At 49.5% G+C, this 11,790-nt stretch overlaps 1 protein-coding gene across 3 annotated transcripts in view; it reads left to right on the top strand.

Annotated features, from left to right (window-relative positions):
• Positions 1-3,591: 3,591 nt before the first annotated feature.
• The window catches only part of KHDRBS3 (KH RNA binding domain containing, signal transduction associated 3), a 165,235-nt gene continuing 157,036 nt past the window's right edge, over positions 3,592-11,790 (top strand). For all 3 annotated transcript variants that reach the window (XR_014297996.1, XM_082674876.1, XM_082674875.1), the window contains exon 1: positions 3,592-3,749. Coding sequence is in view for 2 of the 3 variants with exons in the window: in XM_082674876.1 (XP_082531002.1) it covers positions 3,662-3,749 (88 nt within the window). In the remaining variant the exon portion in view is untranslated. The remainder of the gene's footprint in view (positions 3,750-11,790) is intronic.

Below are 11,790 nucleotides of genomic sequence, written 5' to 3'. Positions count from 1 at the left end.
TGCCATGTGGTGGCTGGCTGGAGATGGAGGGACTTGCTGTGGGAGCAGTGCAGTGCCTGAGATGGCCTAGTGTCACCTGGCGAGGTTGATTTGGGAAGTGCCCCTCTGTCTCTGACGCCGAGAGGTTGTCTCCTGACTTGTGGATGTGAGGAGAAAGGGCAGCTGGAGTTTCTTACTGCAGCTTTGGGCCTACGGTCCAGGGCAGACACAAACCATGCAGATGGAATAAGTGGCCCAGTGCCTCTGGCTTGAAGCGGCTTTGGAGAAGCCTGTTTTGTGCACGGCTAGTCCTTTGTACCCAGAGTGGTGCGTGCACCAAGCCTGTGCCCAGCGAGTCCTGGTGTGCGCCTGGAGAGATCTCTGTCTGGCCCGGCAGTCATTAGACCTGACTTGGAGCATTACCTATAGTTGCTTGAAGAAAATCCACGACCTTTCCCAAGACCTGATTTTCTCATCTTCAAAGGGATCAGAGGGTTAGTGCCTGCAGGATGGCCATCTCAGGAAGACCAGCAGAGTCTGGTCAGTAAGGCGTGGAGGTGCCCCACAGCCAACAGCTTGGCCAGGTTGGTGGCTGGGGATCATTTCATGAGCATGTCACAAAGACATTTGTCTCCCTTCTCCCTGGAGAGCCCCACGTGGATACTTGCGGTGCTGGGCACCTGCCCTCTTGGAAGGTTCTGTGAGAAGGAGGGGCCGGAGCAGAAGATTCAGTGCTTTGCTGTCAGCTTCCCAGTATACAGCCCTCCTCCCCAGCTGCTGGCGAGACATGTCTGCCAACTATTTGGATGCGGGAGGGGTGGGGTGTCCCAGACTGCTACCTGGGAGGGCAGGACAGGGAGGGCAGGCAGAGGAGGCTTTGGAGTCCCATGGGCCTGGGATCCCTTGCTGACAGTGGTGGCACTTAAGCAAGGTATTAAACTGCTCTAAGCCTCGGTTTCCTCATTTGTAAGTGCTGATAAACAGTATCTTCCCTACAGGGTGTTGAGAGAACTGAAAGTAGTGGGTACAAAGCCCCTGGCCTCCCACCTAGCACATAGTAAATGCTTAATAAAAACAGCAACTACTCCAGGGCTGGACTGTCACTGGGGCAGAAGGCTGGAATGGAAAGGAGGGTCTTAGACAAAGTGGTGAGGGGAGCAGCTGAGCATCTGGTCCCCTTTACGGATCCCAGACTCTCTCCTTCTTCCTTCCTCCCTCGAAAAGTGGCTGCCAGGGAATCACACCCTAGAATGTAAATCCTGTGTTGTAAGGCATGGAAGCCAAAGGTCTGTGCATTCCACTCTAGTGTTAAAGGAGAAAACATTTCCCCTCAGACCCTTCCAACTGCCCTCCAGGACTGCCGGCGTAAGTTGGGTTTTGGAGAGGTGGGCTCCGAAGCTCAGACAGGTTATTTGACTGAGGGTGCACAGTGGGTCCTGGAAGATCTGGGACTGCAGAGTGTCTGCCCAGCTACACTCTGGGCTCCTGGTCCGAAACAGAGATGTGTGGTCCCAGGTCCTTCATTCAGTCTGCTGGGGCGATGCAAGTGCCCCCAGGAGCTAAAGCTGGTTCAGAAAACCGAGAGAGCAGCCATGCATAGGGGAAAAACTCAACGAAGAACGACGAAGCACTTTCTATGTGCTGGAGACTGGGGATTTCACTGAGAGTTGATACGCTTAATCCTCACAATTCTCTTAGAAGATAGGTTCTATTATCATTTCCACTTTACAGATGAGGAAATCAAGAGGTGAAGTAACTTGCCCAAGATAACACAGCTAGTGAGCAGCTAAGCCATGATTCTAAATGCAGGCTGTCTGGGCCCAGAGGCCACACATTTAACTGTCGCACCTGACTGGCTCTTGCAAGTTTAGCCCAAAGAAAGACGTGAAGAAGATTCTTACCGGGGACTCTGAAATGGCACCGCACCTGGAGCCAGGCCTGTCTAGGGGTGGAGCTTAAGAATGAGGGAAATCCGGCTGGGACTTACGGGCAGCTTAGAGGTCCTTGATTTCCACTCCCAGCATCTTTGGGTGTAGAGCTGCCTCTGTTTATATCAGGAGTACAGGAGGTTGCCTGGGGGGCTGGGAGGAAGATTCACTCCCGGAGGAGTGTCACTCCCGGAGGAGTGGCATGCCCATGGCTTATTCCTTCATCAGATATTTCTGGTGCCTCTCCATCTGTCCTAGTGCACTAAGCGCTGGGAACTTTCCCCATAAAACAAAACTCTAGCCCTGTCCCTGAGATGCTCGTGGTCTGATGGAAACAGAGTTACAGCTCTCTGTGAGCGAGGCTTGATCAGCGCTGGTGGGACACAGAACAGTAACCAGCTTTGCTGGGGAAGTCCGGGAAGGCTGTCCAGGGACAGTGACATTGAGGTCAGGACTTGAAGTGGGGATTTGGTGAGGCAAAGGCAGGACAGATGCGGAGTCTTTGGCCTGCTGGGGGACACTGACTCTACATGGGAAATCTGAAAACGGCCTGATGGAGGATTTATCGGGGATGGGGGTCGGGGCGTGTATGGACGGAGAACATCAGTACCCACGTGTGTCCAGGGGACGGGCCTGGGGCGCAGCTCCCTCCTCCGCATCCGGGCACAGTAGGTTTCTGCGCGAAGAGAATGACAACCCGGCGGCAAATTGGGATGACAAGGCCGACCTGAAGGGCACGCGCTTTTATGTAATCGACCTCGGTACCGAGGGTCTCGGGGGTCGGCGCTGAGCGCGGGAGGCGCCGAGGGAGGACGGCGTGCCCACGTTATTTCCTAGCACATAGGAGGGGACAGCAACGCGAGATAAGTTAGGGAGATTAAAGAGCAGGGCGGCTCGCCCCTTTGCCTTTCCCCAGAGCCCGCTGCGCCGAGCGCGGGCGCTGCTCGGCGTCCTCTCTCCCCGCCCGGCCCCTGACCCGACCCGGGGGCCGAGCGCGCAGCCCTCCTCCCGGAATCCCTCGCTGGGTGACCTTGGGCGAGCCGCTTCACCTCTCTGGGCCTCAGTTTCCCGGTCTTTGCGTCTGGCCACGCGGTAGCCGAGCCGTGGGGCTCCCCGCGCGTCCCGCGGGCCGTGGGAGAGCGCGGGGCGAGCGGGAGGCGCCGGGACGCCCCTCCCCGGCCCGTCCGCGCAGCCGGGAGCGGCCCCCGCTGGCGGCGCGCCGCGGCGGGCGGCGGGGCGCGGGCGCAACGCGCAGGCGCGGCGGGCGGGGCCGCGGAAGGCGGGGCGGGGCGCTCGGCGGGGCAGCTCGGAGAACGCGGGGCGGCGCGCGGCGTGCGGGTGGCGGCTGAGCTCGGCGCTGGCGCTGGCGCCGGCTGGCGGGGTTCGCCCGGGACTGCCTCAGGCTCGCAGAGTGTGCCGCCGGCCCGGCAGGAGGGCCCGCCTGACCGCGCCGGCCCGTGGCGGGAGCTCGGGGACCGCGTCCGGGAGGCAGTGGCCGCCAGCGCGGGGCAGTCGGCGGCCACCCCCTGGGGACCGGAGCTGCGCGGCCGCTTCCCGCCTCGCGGCGCCGCCGTCGCCGCCGGCGCCGCCGCCGCCGCCGCCAGGCCGACCGCCCGGCTTGGCTCCGCCGCGCCCCGGCCGCGGCGTCCGGCCCGGGTTCCGCGCCGCTAGGGCGCGGGCGGGGTCGGGGGTTGCGTGGCCGGCGCTGCTCGCCCGCCTCGAGTCCGCGTCCCGGGCCCTGGCGGCCGGCGAGCATGGAGGAGAAGTACCTGCCGGAGCTGATGGCGGAGAAGGACTCCCTGGACCCCTCCTTCACGCACGCCCTGCGGCTGGTGAACCAAGGTAGGGGCGCGCGCCGGCCCGCGGCCGTTGGAGACCCGGGAGCGGCGGGCCAGGGGGCCGGGGACCGGGAGGGTCGGGACCGGCGGGCAAGGCGGGAGCGTGGGGCTGGCTGGCCGTCGCCCTTGGGGCGACTGGAGGGGACCCAGGTCGCAACCTGGGGGCGTTCGGGTAGGGACCTGGGAGCGTACCGGACACCTGGGGAGCGCCGAGGTGTGTGTGCACGTTGGGGAGACTCGGGAAGGAAGGAGGCTGAGGCGTTTGACTAGGACTTGAAGGAAACCTTTGGGGCCTCGAGGTACCCAAGGGAAACTTATGAGTGGGGGACGGCGAACATCTGGGGGCTTCGTCAGGGCGGGGTTGAATGATCTCATTGGAGGGAGAGAGTGGGGCGGGGGACTCGGGGAACTAGTGCGTTTGGCTTGTCTGGAGGGAAGGAACTGGAGCAAGCTGGAGGGAAATGGAAGGATTTGAGGGGATCGAATGCAGAAGAGGTGAAGGGAGCAGGTGCTTGGATTGTTGGTGAAGTTTGAGGACCTTTGGAGGAGGTTTGGGGTCAGACCTCAAGCACTTTGGAGGAACAGGGCCAGCGGTCCCAGTGGCAGAGATCCGTCTCCTGTCGCATCCCCTCTTTGTCCCGGGTCCAGGCTCTAACCGCCCTCCCTGGGGGTGGGCAGCTCATGCCAAGCCTTGCAGGCTGGCCCTCGAGGGCCATTAGGGGAGAAGAGGCCCACACCGGAGCCCGCTTCTTGGCTTGCCTGTCCTCTCTTTGGGAGGCTCTGGCTGGGCCGCCCTCCTTGGGGGCTGGCTGGGGATTCGGAACGCCGGCCGCGGAGCCTCTGATGCCTGTGCCATCTTAGCACTACTCCGGCCAGCTCAGGGTGTGAGCAGCCCTGGGGAATGCAGGCCACGGGGTGCAGGGGGTACAGGAGGCGTGCGGGCCCAGGACAGTGTTCCCAAGCTTGTTCCTCCTCAGGCTTCCTGAGTAATCTTCTGGGATGGACGGTAAATTAAGCCTGCCTTCCCGGGACCAGCCCTTTATTCCTCCTGGATCTGGAATACGTGTCTCAGAGAAAGCTGGGTTTGGGAGCCGCTGGTCTGCTGTTTCTCTGGGTGATGGCAGAAACATTATCTGGTCAGATCTGTTACCTTTTGCCTGAATCACTCACTGTGCCTTGACAGTCTGTGCTTCCTGACTTAGGCGGGTCTGCTGGTCTTAGTGCTGGCCTTGGCTCTTTTATTGTTGGAAGTGAAAGATGAGGCAGACATATTCTGCTTGTGTATAGATATCTATATTTTAAAACAGCGACCTCCGGTATTTGCGTGTTGCAACCAGTTCTTCCGAGTAGGGTGTGCGTGTTGTTGACTGAGGGTGGTGGTGGAGAGACTCACTGTCTCCAGGAATTTCAGCTTGATATTTAATTTGTTGAACAGAGATTGGTTCACAGAGCTTCCCCATTTTATTTTAATTGTAGGCTTATTTTTATTTCTTTAATAACATGGGCTTGTGAAGAAGTAATTGGCACGCATTAAAGTAAGAGAATTTTAAGTTTTATTGCCCTGCTCTTCCGAACAGCCCTACAGTTAGGTTTGTACTCCTTGCTCTTTGTGATTTACATATATCTTTTGTTGCCTGCTGGGCTGTCATCTCTTTGAAAGATTTTTCTTTGTACATTGTGTGAGATCACTGGCGTTAGAAATATTCTGGATTGTAGAATGAGTGCACTTTTCTTAATAAAGAAGCTGAATCAAAGTTACGTTGTACTCAATTAAGGAAGCAGTTTAACAAAAGTGTAGTAAGTTATTTTATTTTAAAAGTCAGAATTATTTTTCTGTGCCAGGTTGCTGCAGTACATTCATTCTCATACATTCAAAGTTCTTTTGGTTTCTGAGTTTGTACCTGTGGTAACTGCCTCCAGTTATTTGAAACAGATCTTGGACAGTGTTGCCATTTAGTGTTTTTTTTAAGACCTTAAACCGGATTACCTTACTTTTCCATCAAAAATGTAGTTCTTGTAAGAAGTACGCTTCTCACACCGAACAGTTATGTGGAGGAAGAAAGAGATACTGCTCAGGTGCTCTTATTACTGTTAATTTAGATTATTTCAGACTAAAATGTTTCCCCCTTAAATCACAGGCTGGTGTCTGGAATGCAGAACCCTGTCATTTAAAATATTAATTACGCTCTGTTACGTAACTTCAGAATTACAAGTGCATTGCTAAAACAGTGTCTTAAATCTGAATTGGCTATTAGGAAATTGATTTTAAATCTGATGATCATCTTGTGAGTGGCTGTTGAGAGCATTTTTATTCTTTTTTACCTGTATTTTTGACTGTTTGCATCTAAAGGAGGCACCTGGTTTTTCAGATGTTATTCTGAATCTCGATACTGGAATCCAGATCCGGACACTAACTTGTTCAGTGCTGATGAGTCAGCAGTGCACACCTCTGTTTTATTATGGAGTGACATGTAATAGATAGACATGATGGTTAACACCTCCAAATGCTAACAGTACCTTTGTGTGCAGAGTGTTCTAAAGTTTCTGAGGCTCTTTCAGGCACATGCTGTCTACTTGTGTTCTCACACTTGCACGCTGGTGAGGCAGCCTTTGATGTCTCCATTTTTCAGGGGAGGGAGCTGGGGACCTCAGCTATGGGAGCTCGTAGGTAACTGAGATAGGTTAATCTGAACTCAGGTGTTTGGTCTCATAAGGCCCTTGTTCTCCCTACTTATGCCTTCCTCAAAAGATGGCTCTGAAACACTTCGCACATGCTAATTTACCTGCAGAAATCGATATAACTAATATGCTTGTTTCCTGTCGACTCCTGTCGGCTTCCTGTTGATTTTGTTAAAAAGTTTGTTTCTGTGCTTGTCTAGTGATCTTCTTTGAAGAAACAAACATTCACGGTAGATTTATGCTACACGATTTTAGTGCTCAGGTCAAGGGGCATTTTTGAATTAAAGCTCTCTGGAGACCAATATATGATTTCAGTAATCAACACACTATGATAATGAAACAGTTGATAAATGAGGTTTGGTCATTCTTTTAAAAAATTCAGCATTTTTCAACTTCCTAGCTGAATTACTTTTTTCCTAATAATGCTTAAGTAAGAACTTGAGCTGGGATCACATCAAGATGTGTGCTTCTCTGCTAACATAGGCTGGCTTTTACACTTTCCAGGCTTGTGTTTTGTAGTGGACATTAGTTCCTGACTTTTATTTCTGTTTTCTCAGGATAACTGATTTTCCTTCCCCCCACCCGTCGAATATCGAATGCTTTTGTTTCTTTGCCAATAGTAATGGGTAATATTTACTTGATGTTAAACCGAATCAAATAAAATAGACTTTTTTTAATCGCCTCTCTGCCTCCCCCCAAACATCACTGCCTATAGAGTGAGTTGACATTGCAGTTTCTTGCCAAGGAGGTTAATTGGAGATGAAAGTAGCATTGCATGTTTAATATTATATTTGCTGGTAGGGGGTGTGCTGCCTCTTACTAAAAAACATCTTCAGAAATGTCTTACGCTTATAATTTAATCCAGTTCTCTGGTATTGCTTTGGATGTTTTTCAATCCAAGCCAACTAACCATTAAATAAGATTACATAACCCTGTATTTTTAATTATCTGATATAATATATGGATTGGTGGCTGGTTCACTGCCAAGTTATATTTAGCGGTTGGTTACAAGAGGAAGTGGAGCAAAGGATTCCAGATTATGGTGGTCTATTCATGTCGAGATAAATAAGTGTTGTTCGTATTACATAAATGTCTCTAATAATAGGACTCTTAGCATTACTCAGGATATGTGTGAGGGGTAAACATGTATAAAGGAAGGATCATTATTTTGCCTTAAGTGCATCTCTTTGTTCAACAAAACTCAATGGCTTAAGAGTTTCATTTTGGGGGATCCTTTTTGTAAATGTTTTTGATCGCTTGCGTGTTGTCAGGCATTTAAAGTAAGAGAGAAGAATGAGAACGAAAATTACAGAGTTATATTTAGCTGTGGTGCCTTCACGCCACAGTGTGAGATTCTCTGCTTCATCCAGAGAAAGATGTGGTTACTTACGTTTTTCATAGTTTTTCTTAGGGTTATCAGGTTTTGTTTTTTGTAAGAAAATGGATGCATGACTCACATTTTTAGATAAACCATTTCTGAATTTTTTATGGTGTGTTATGATTGAAAGGGATCCAGTGACTGTCAGTTACCGTGTTTTGGTATCTGGACGTTAGTAGCAGGTTTATTGAGAACCTGCCACGCAGGGCATTTGTGCTGGTCCTGAAGGTGGAGAGGGAAAAAGAGTCTCTGCTCTTGAGGAACGTCGGCTCTCTCTGCATTAGACTGAGAGTGAGTTTTAAGTTTATAGATGCCCTCTCCTTTCCTAAGGAATGTCTTATTAGCTTTCAGCTATTCTTTTGAAATATTTAGTGACAGGCAGTTTAGATTTAACTCTCAGTCTAGGAACATTTTCGAGGTGCTTCTCCGTGCCCGGTTAGGTCTATAATCTCAATCTTGGGAACGGCCCAGAAATGTAGAGGCTATTAGCCTAATATTTCACTTGTAGAAACCAAGACTCCAACAATAAAGTTGAGTCACCTAGAGTGACATACTTATAAAATGTCCAAGTGGAGGTTCAGGCTTTGTTCTTCTCCAAGCCCATTGTTCTTTACCGTATCACACTGAGCCTTGGACGTATAAAGGGTCAAGCTCTGATGGTACAGTTAGTAATGACAGAAGGGGGATTCATACCCTGGCCTCTTAGGCGCAGTTTGTTCTTTTCTCCCTGGCCTGTGCCGGAATTGAAATATGGGTTATGTAGCATCTGTTGTTATACTTTATCCTTCCGATTTCTGCTGTAGGTATCTCCTCTGACCACTTACCTCCCCCCCAAGTGGGTTAGAGTGCCTGTTTTCTGGTCCCGAAGCAGCCGCTGCCTAAGTCTCTGATGGGGTCACAGTCATCACTGTACTGATTGGATCTCTTTGTCTTCCCTGGGAGAGTGTGGGGTGCTTGGGAGGCAGGGCTTGGTCTTACACGTCTTTGTGTCTTCAGCACCTCATATAATTCTTGGTACATATCCCTGGCAAACTCTAGTCTTCGTTTCAGTGTTGTGTTTTAATTCTCATAACGGTAGAAGAGTTAGAAAGTATATTTGGAGTTTGGCAGTCATTAAAGGCTTGACTCTTTGCCACTTCAGAGCCCCTGAGTCGTGGGTAGGAGGAGGTCACCAGCAGCTCTGCAGACAGAAATGAAGGGAAGTTCTAAGTGAAATGCAGCGTTAAACAAGCAGAAGAACATCCCAGGGCTCTGTGCCCGTGGTGGAACAGTAGGGGTCCTTCTCAGGAGGTAATGAGAAGATGTTATCAGATCTGCTTTGAATCAGATGCTTATTTACTTTTATTTCTTGAGGAACTTGTTAGCCAGTGCACTGTAATACAATTAGCTCTCCTTCCCTAAACTCCTAATGAGATTTCTTATGGCAGGATTGAACCAGAAATTTGGAGGCCCTCCTCACTTGCCGAATAAGCCTTCTTACCTGAAGGAGTTAATCTTCAATCTCAGATGCCAGATAGACCCCCAAAGCCCAAGGAGCAATTGGGGTCACAGATGCAATGCCAGCAGCAACTTGGACGTCACAAGACCCTTTGCTTGTTGTCATGGCTCCCCCTGAGTGGAGATGGAATGGTTTTCATGTTTCATCAGAAAATAGAAGTAGCGTGTTCCTTAGCTTTGGAATAATGATTATAATGAGGGCCTCTGTGCCAGGTGCTTCCTGTGCATCGTCTCTCATCCCCACGAGGTCTTGCAAGGTAGGTGGTTTTATCCCCTGCCCACTTCGTTTATTTTTTCCAGTGAGGCATCTGAGGCTCAAAAGGGTGAAGTAACTTGCCCAGTCTAGGTATGCAGCTTTAAGTAGTCAGGCTGAACTTTTAAATCAAGTCTGTAGTGTTTTGATAGGATACTTTAAGAGGCAGAGGGGTGGAACCCAACATTGTTGTTTGTTTTTAAATAAGAGTTTCATTGTAGTAAGAAGCCAGTTTGGAATTTCCATTTGTGATGATGAATTTTTAAAAGAGATTCCTGAAAATGTGTTTTACCAAAAAAGGCAAGCTCCTTTTTTTTCTGTGTTCTCTGGCAGTACTTTTCAGTGTTCAGTAAGCATTCAAGGTAAGCATTTTTAATTATGTATGTTTCAGTAGTCACGGAGGAAATGGAAAACTTCCTGTATTGAAATTAATCAAGTGTCTCTTGATAAAGTTCAGTGTCTCTTGAGGGAATCTCTCAGGGACACAGGGCTGTTTGTGTTGGTATTTTAATACTCTATCACAGACACAATTGGTATGATATCAGGGATTTATAGTCAGTTTATGGTATGTTTAAAAATTCTCCATCTTCTAAAAATAGGTCCATAAAAGGAAAAAAGAAGTGCTAGAACATACAAGAACATATTCCTGCAGATAATGGTTTTGGCCTTCTGAAGGGGAGTGGGGTTTGAATATACTTGATTGCAATTGTTAATAATCATAGTTACTGTTAATCAAGAACCTTTTCTGGATTAGATGCTTTATGTACATTATTTCATTTAATTCTTCTAACAGTTGTCTTAAAAGAGTAAATCATTTTACCTTATTTTATAGGTGAGAAAACTGAGGGCAGGAAGGTTAAATAATTTGCCTAAGGTCAGACAGCTAACAAGTGGTAAGCCGGGATTCAGATCTGTATCTGCCCACCTCCAGGGCGCTCGCTGTACCGCAAGCTTACCTGCGAGCTCCAGGCAGAGGTGGGAACTTTCTTCGTGGCTGGGTTTTCATGTTGACTCCCCTGGGAAGATCTCTGTCATGCAGCTCTTAAAATGCACTGCCCGGCATCGGACTGGTCATCCGTGAGCAGAGCCGACTGCACAGAGGGGCAGACAGTGGTGCGAACACGTGGGGTACGAGCTGTGTGACCATGGGCAGCGCGGAATGTCTGGTGGATGCGTTTCGATGGGGAGCGGCGTTACTTCACAGGGAAGAGCTTCTAAAAGGGCCGTGGGATTATGGGAGGCGACAACTTTCTAGTCTGTAACCCTGTGCCAGTTACTTAACTTCTCGGAGCCTCAGCTTCTCATTTGTAAAGTTGGAGACCTTATACCTGCCTTGTGGGGTGGTTGTGTTAGGCGTGAGGTAAGTACAGTGTCTGACATGCAATGAGTGCTAGACAGACATTACCTGCTCATTTCACAGAACTGCCTGAGACAGGTGTGTGCGTACTGGCGGCACTTTGCAGAGTAAAGTATATAATAAGAACTTAATACATAAATTATCCAGTTTCATTCCTCAGGTTAATTTTACGTTTTAGAATGATTTTAGTTTTCCAATCCTGGAGATACTGAAGGGGAAACTCATTCTTTAGGAAGCCTCTTTCATTAATATCATGTACAAAATTAGCAGCAGCTCTGACTGATTTTTATTATGCTATTCACGACGCAGCACCTGAAGCTTCCATTAACAAATGAGGTTTCCATAAACAGATTTATGACTGCACATCTTAAAACATGTCTGGGCACTCAGCAGCCTCTCTCCACAAGCACAAGGTATCTTACTCTGAATTGGTAAGCTTTAAATTTCCATAATTTTTTACATTTCCATAATTTTTCACCCATCAGCCCCTGCTGCTATTTTAAGGACTTTAAAAGGTGTTCCTGGCATATTATTGATGTTCTTCCTTGGTATGATAAAGAGCGTGAGTGTGTGAGAGCACCCTTTTTGATCTCTGTGTTTGATACGAATCTTACACTTGGGGTCACTGTTGGTTCAAGCTCCCATGGAGAAATTGTAATGGAGAGGAGGAGGGAGAAGGGACAGTTTGCATCCCCGTCATTTTTCCTTACTCTCCCCGCTCTACTTCAGTTACTTATGCCACTTGTGCTCTATTCTTCTTCCACTAGATGGCGCTCCACATAGCCAGGTCACCCTCTTCCTCCACACAGGTAGCTTCTCCTGAATCAGTGTTAGTCTTGATCCATCAACAAGCTTGCATGGCTTTTGAAATTCACGTACTG

The sequence above is a fragment of the Grampus griseus genome (genome assembly GCF_964374135.1).
Source record: "Grampus griseus genome assembly, chromosome: 17".
Classification (NCBI taxonomy): Eukaryota; Metazoa; Chordata; class Mammalia; order Artiodactyla; family Delphinidae; genus Grampus; species Grampus griseus.
Note: the sequence above shows the minus strand (reverse complement) of the source record. Positions and strands in the feature narration are given on the sequence as shown.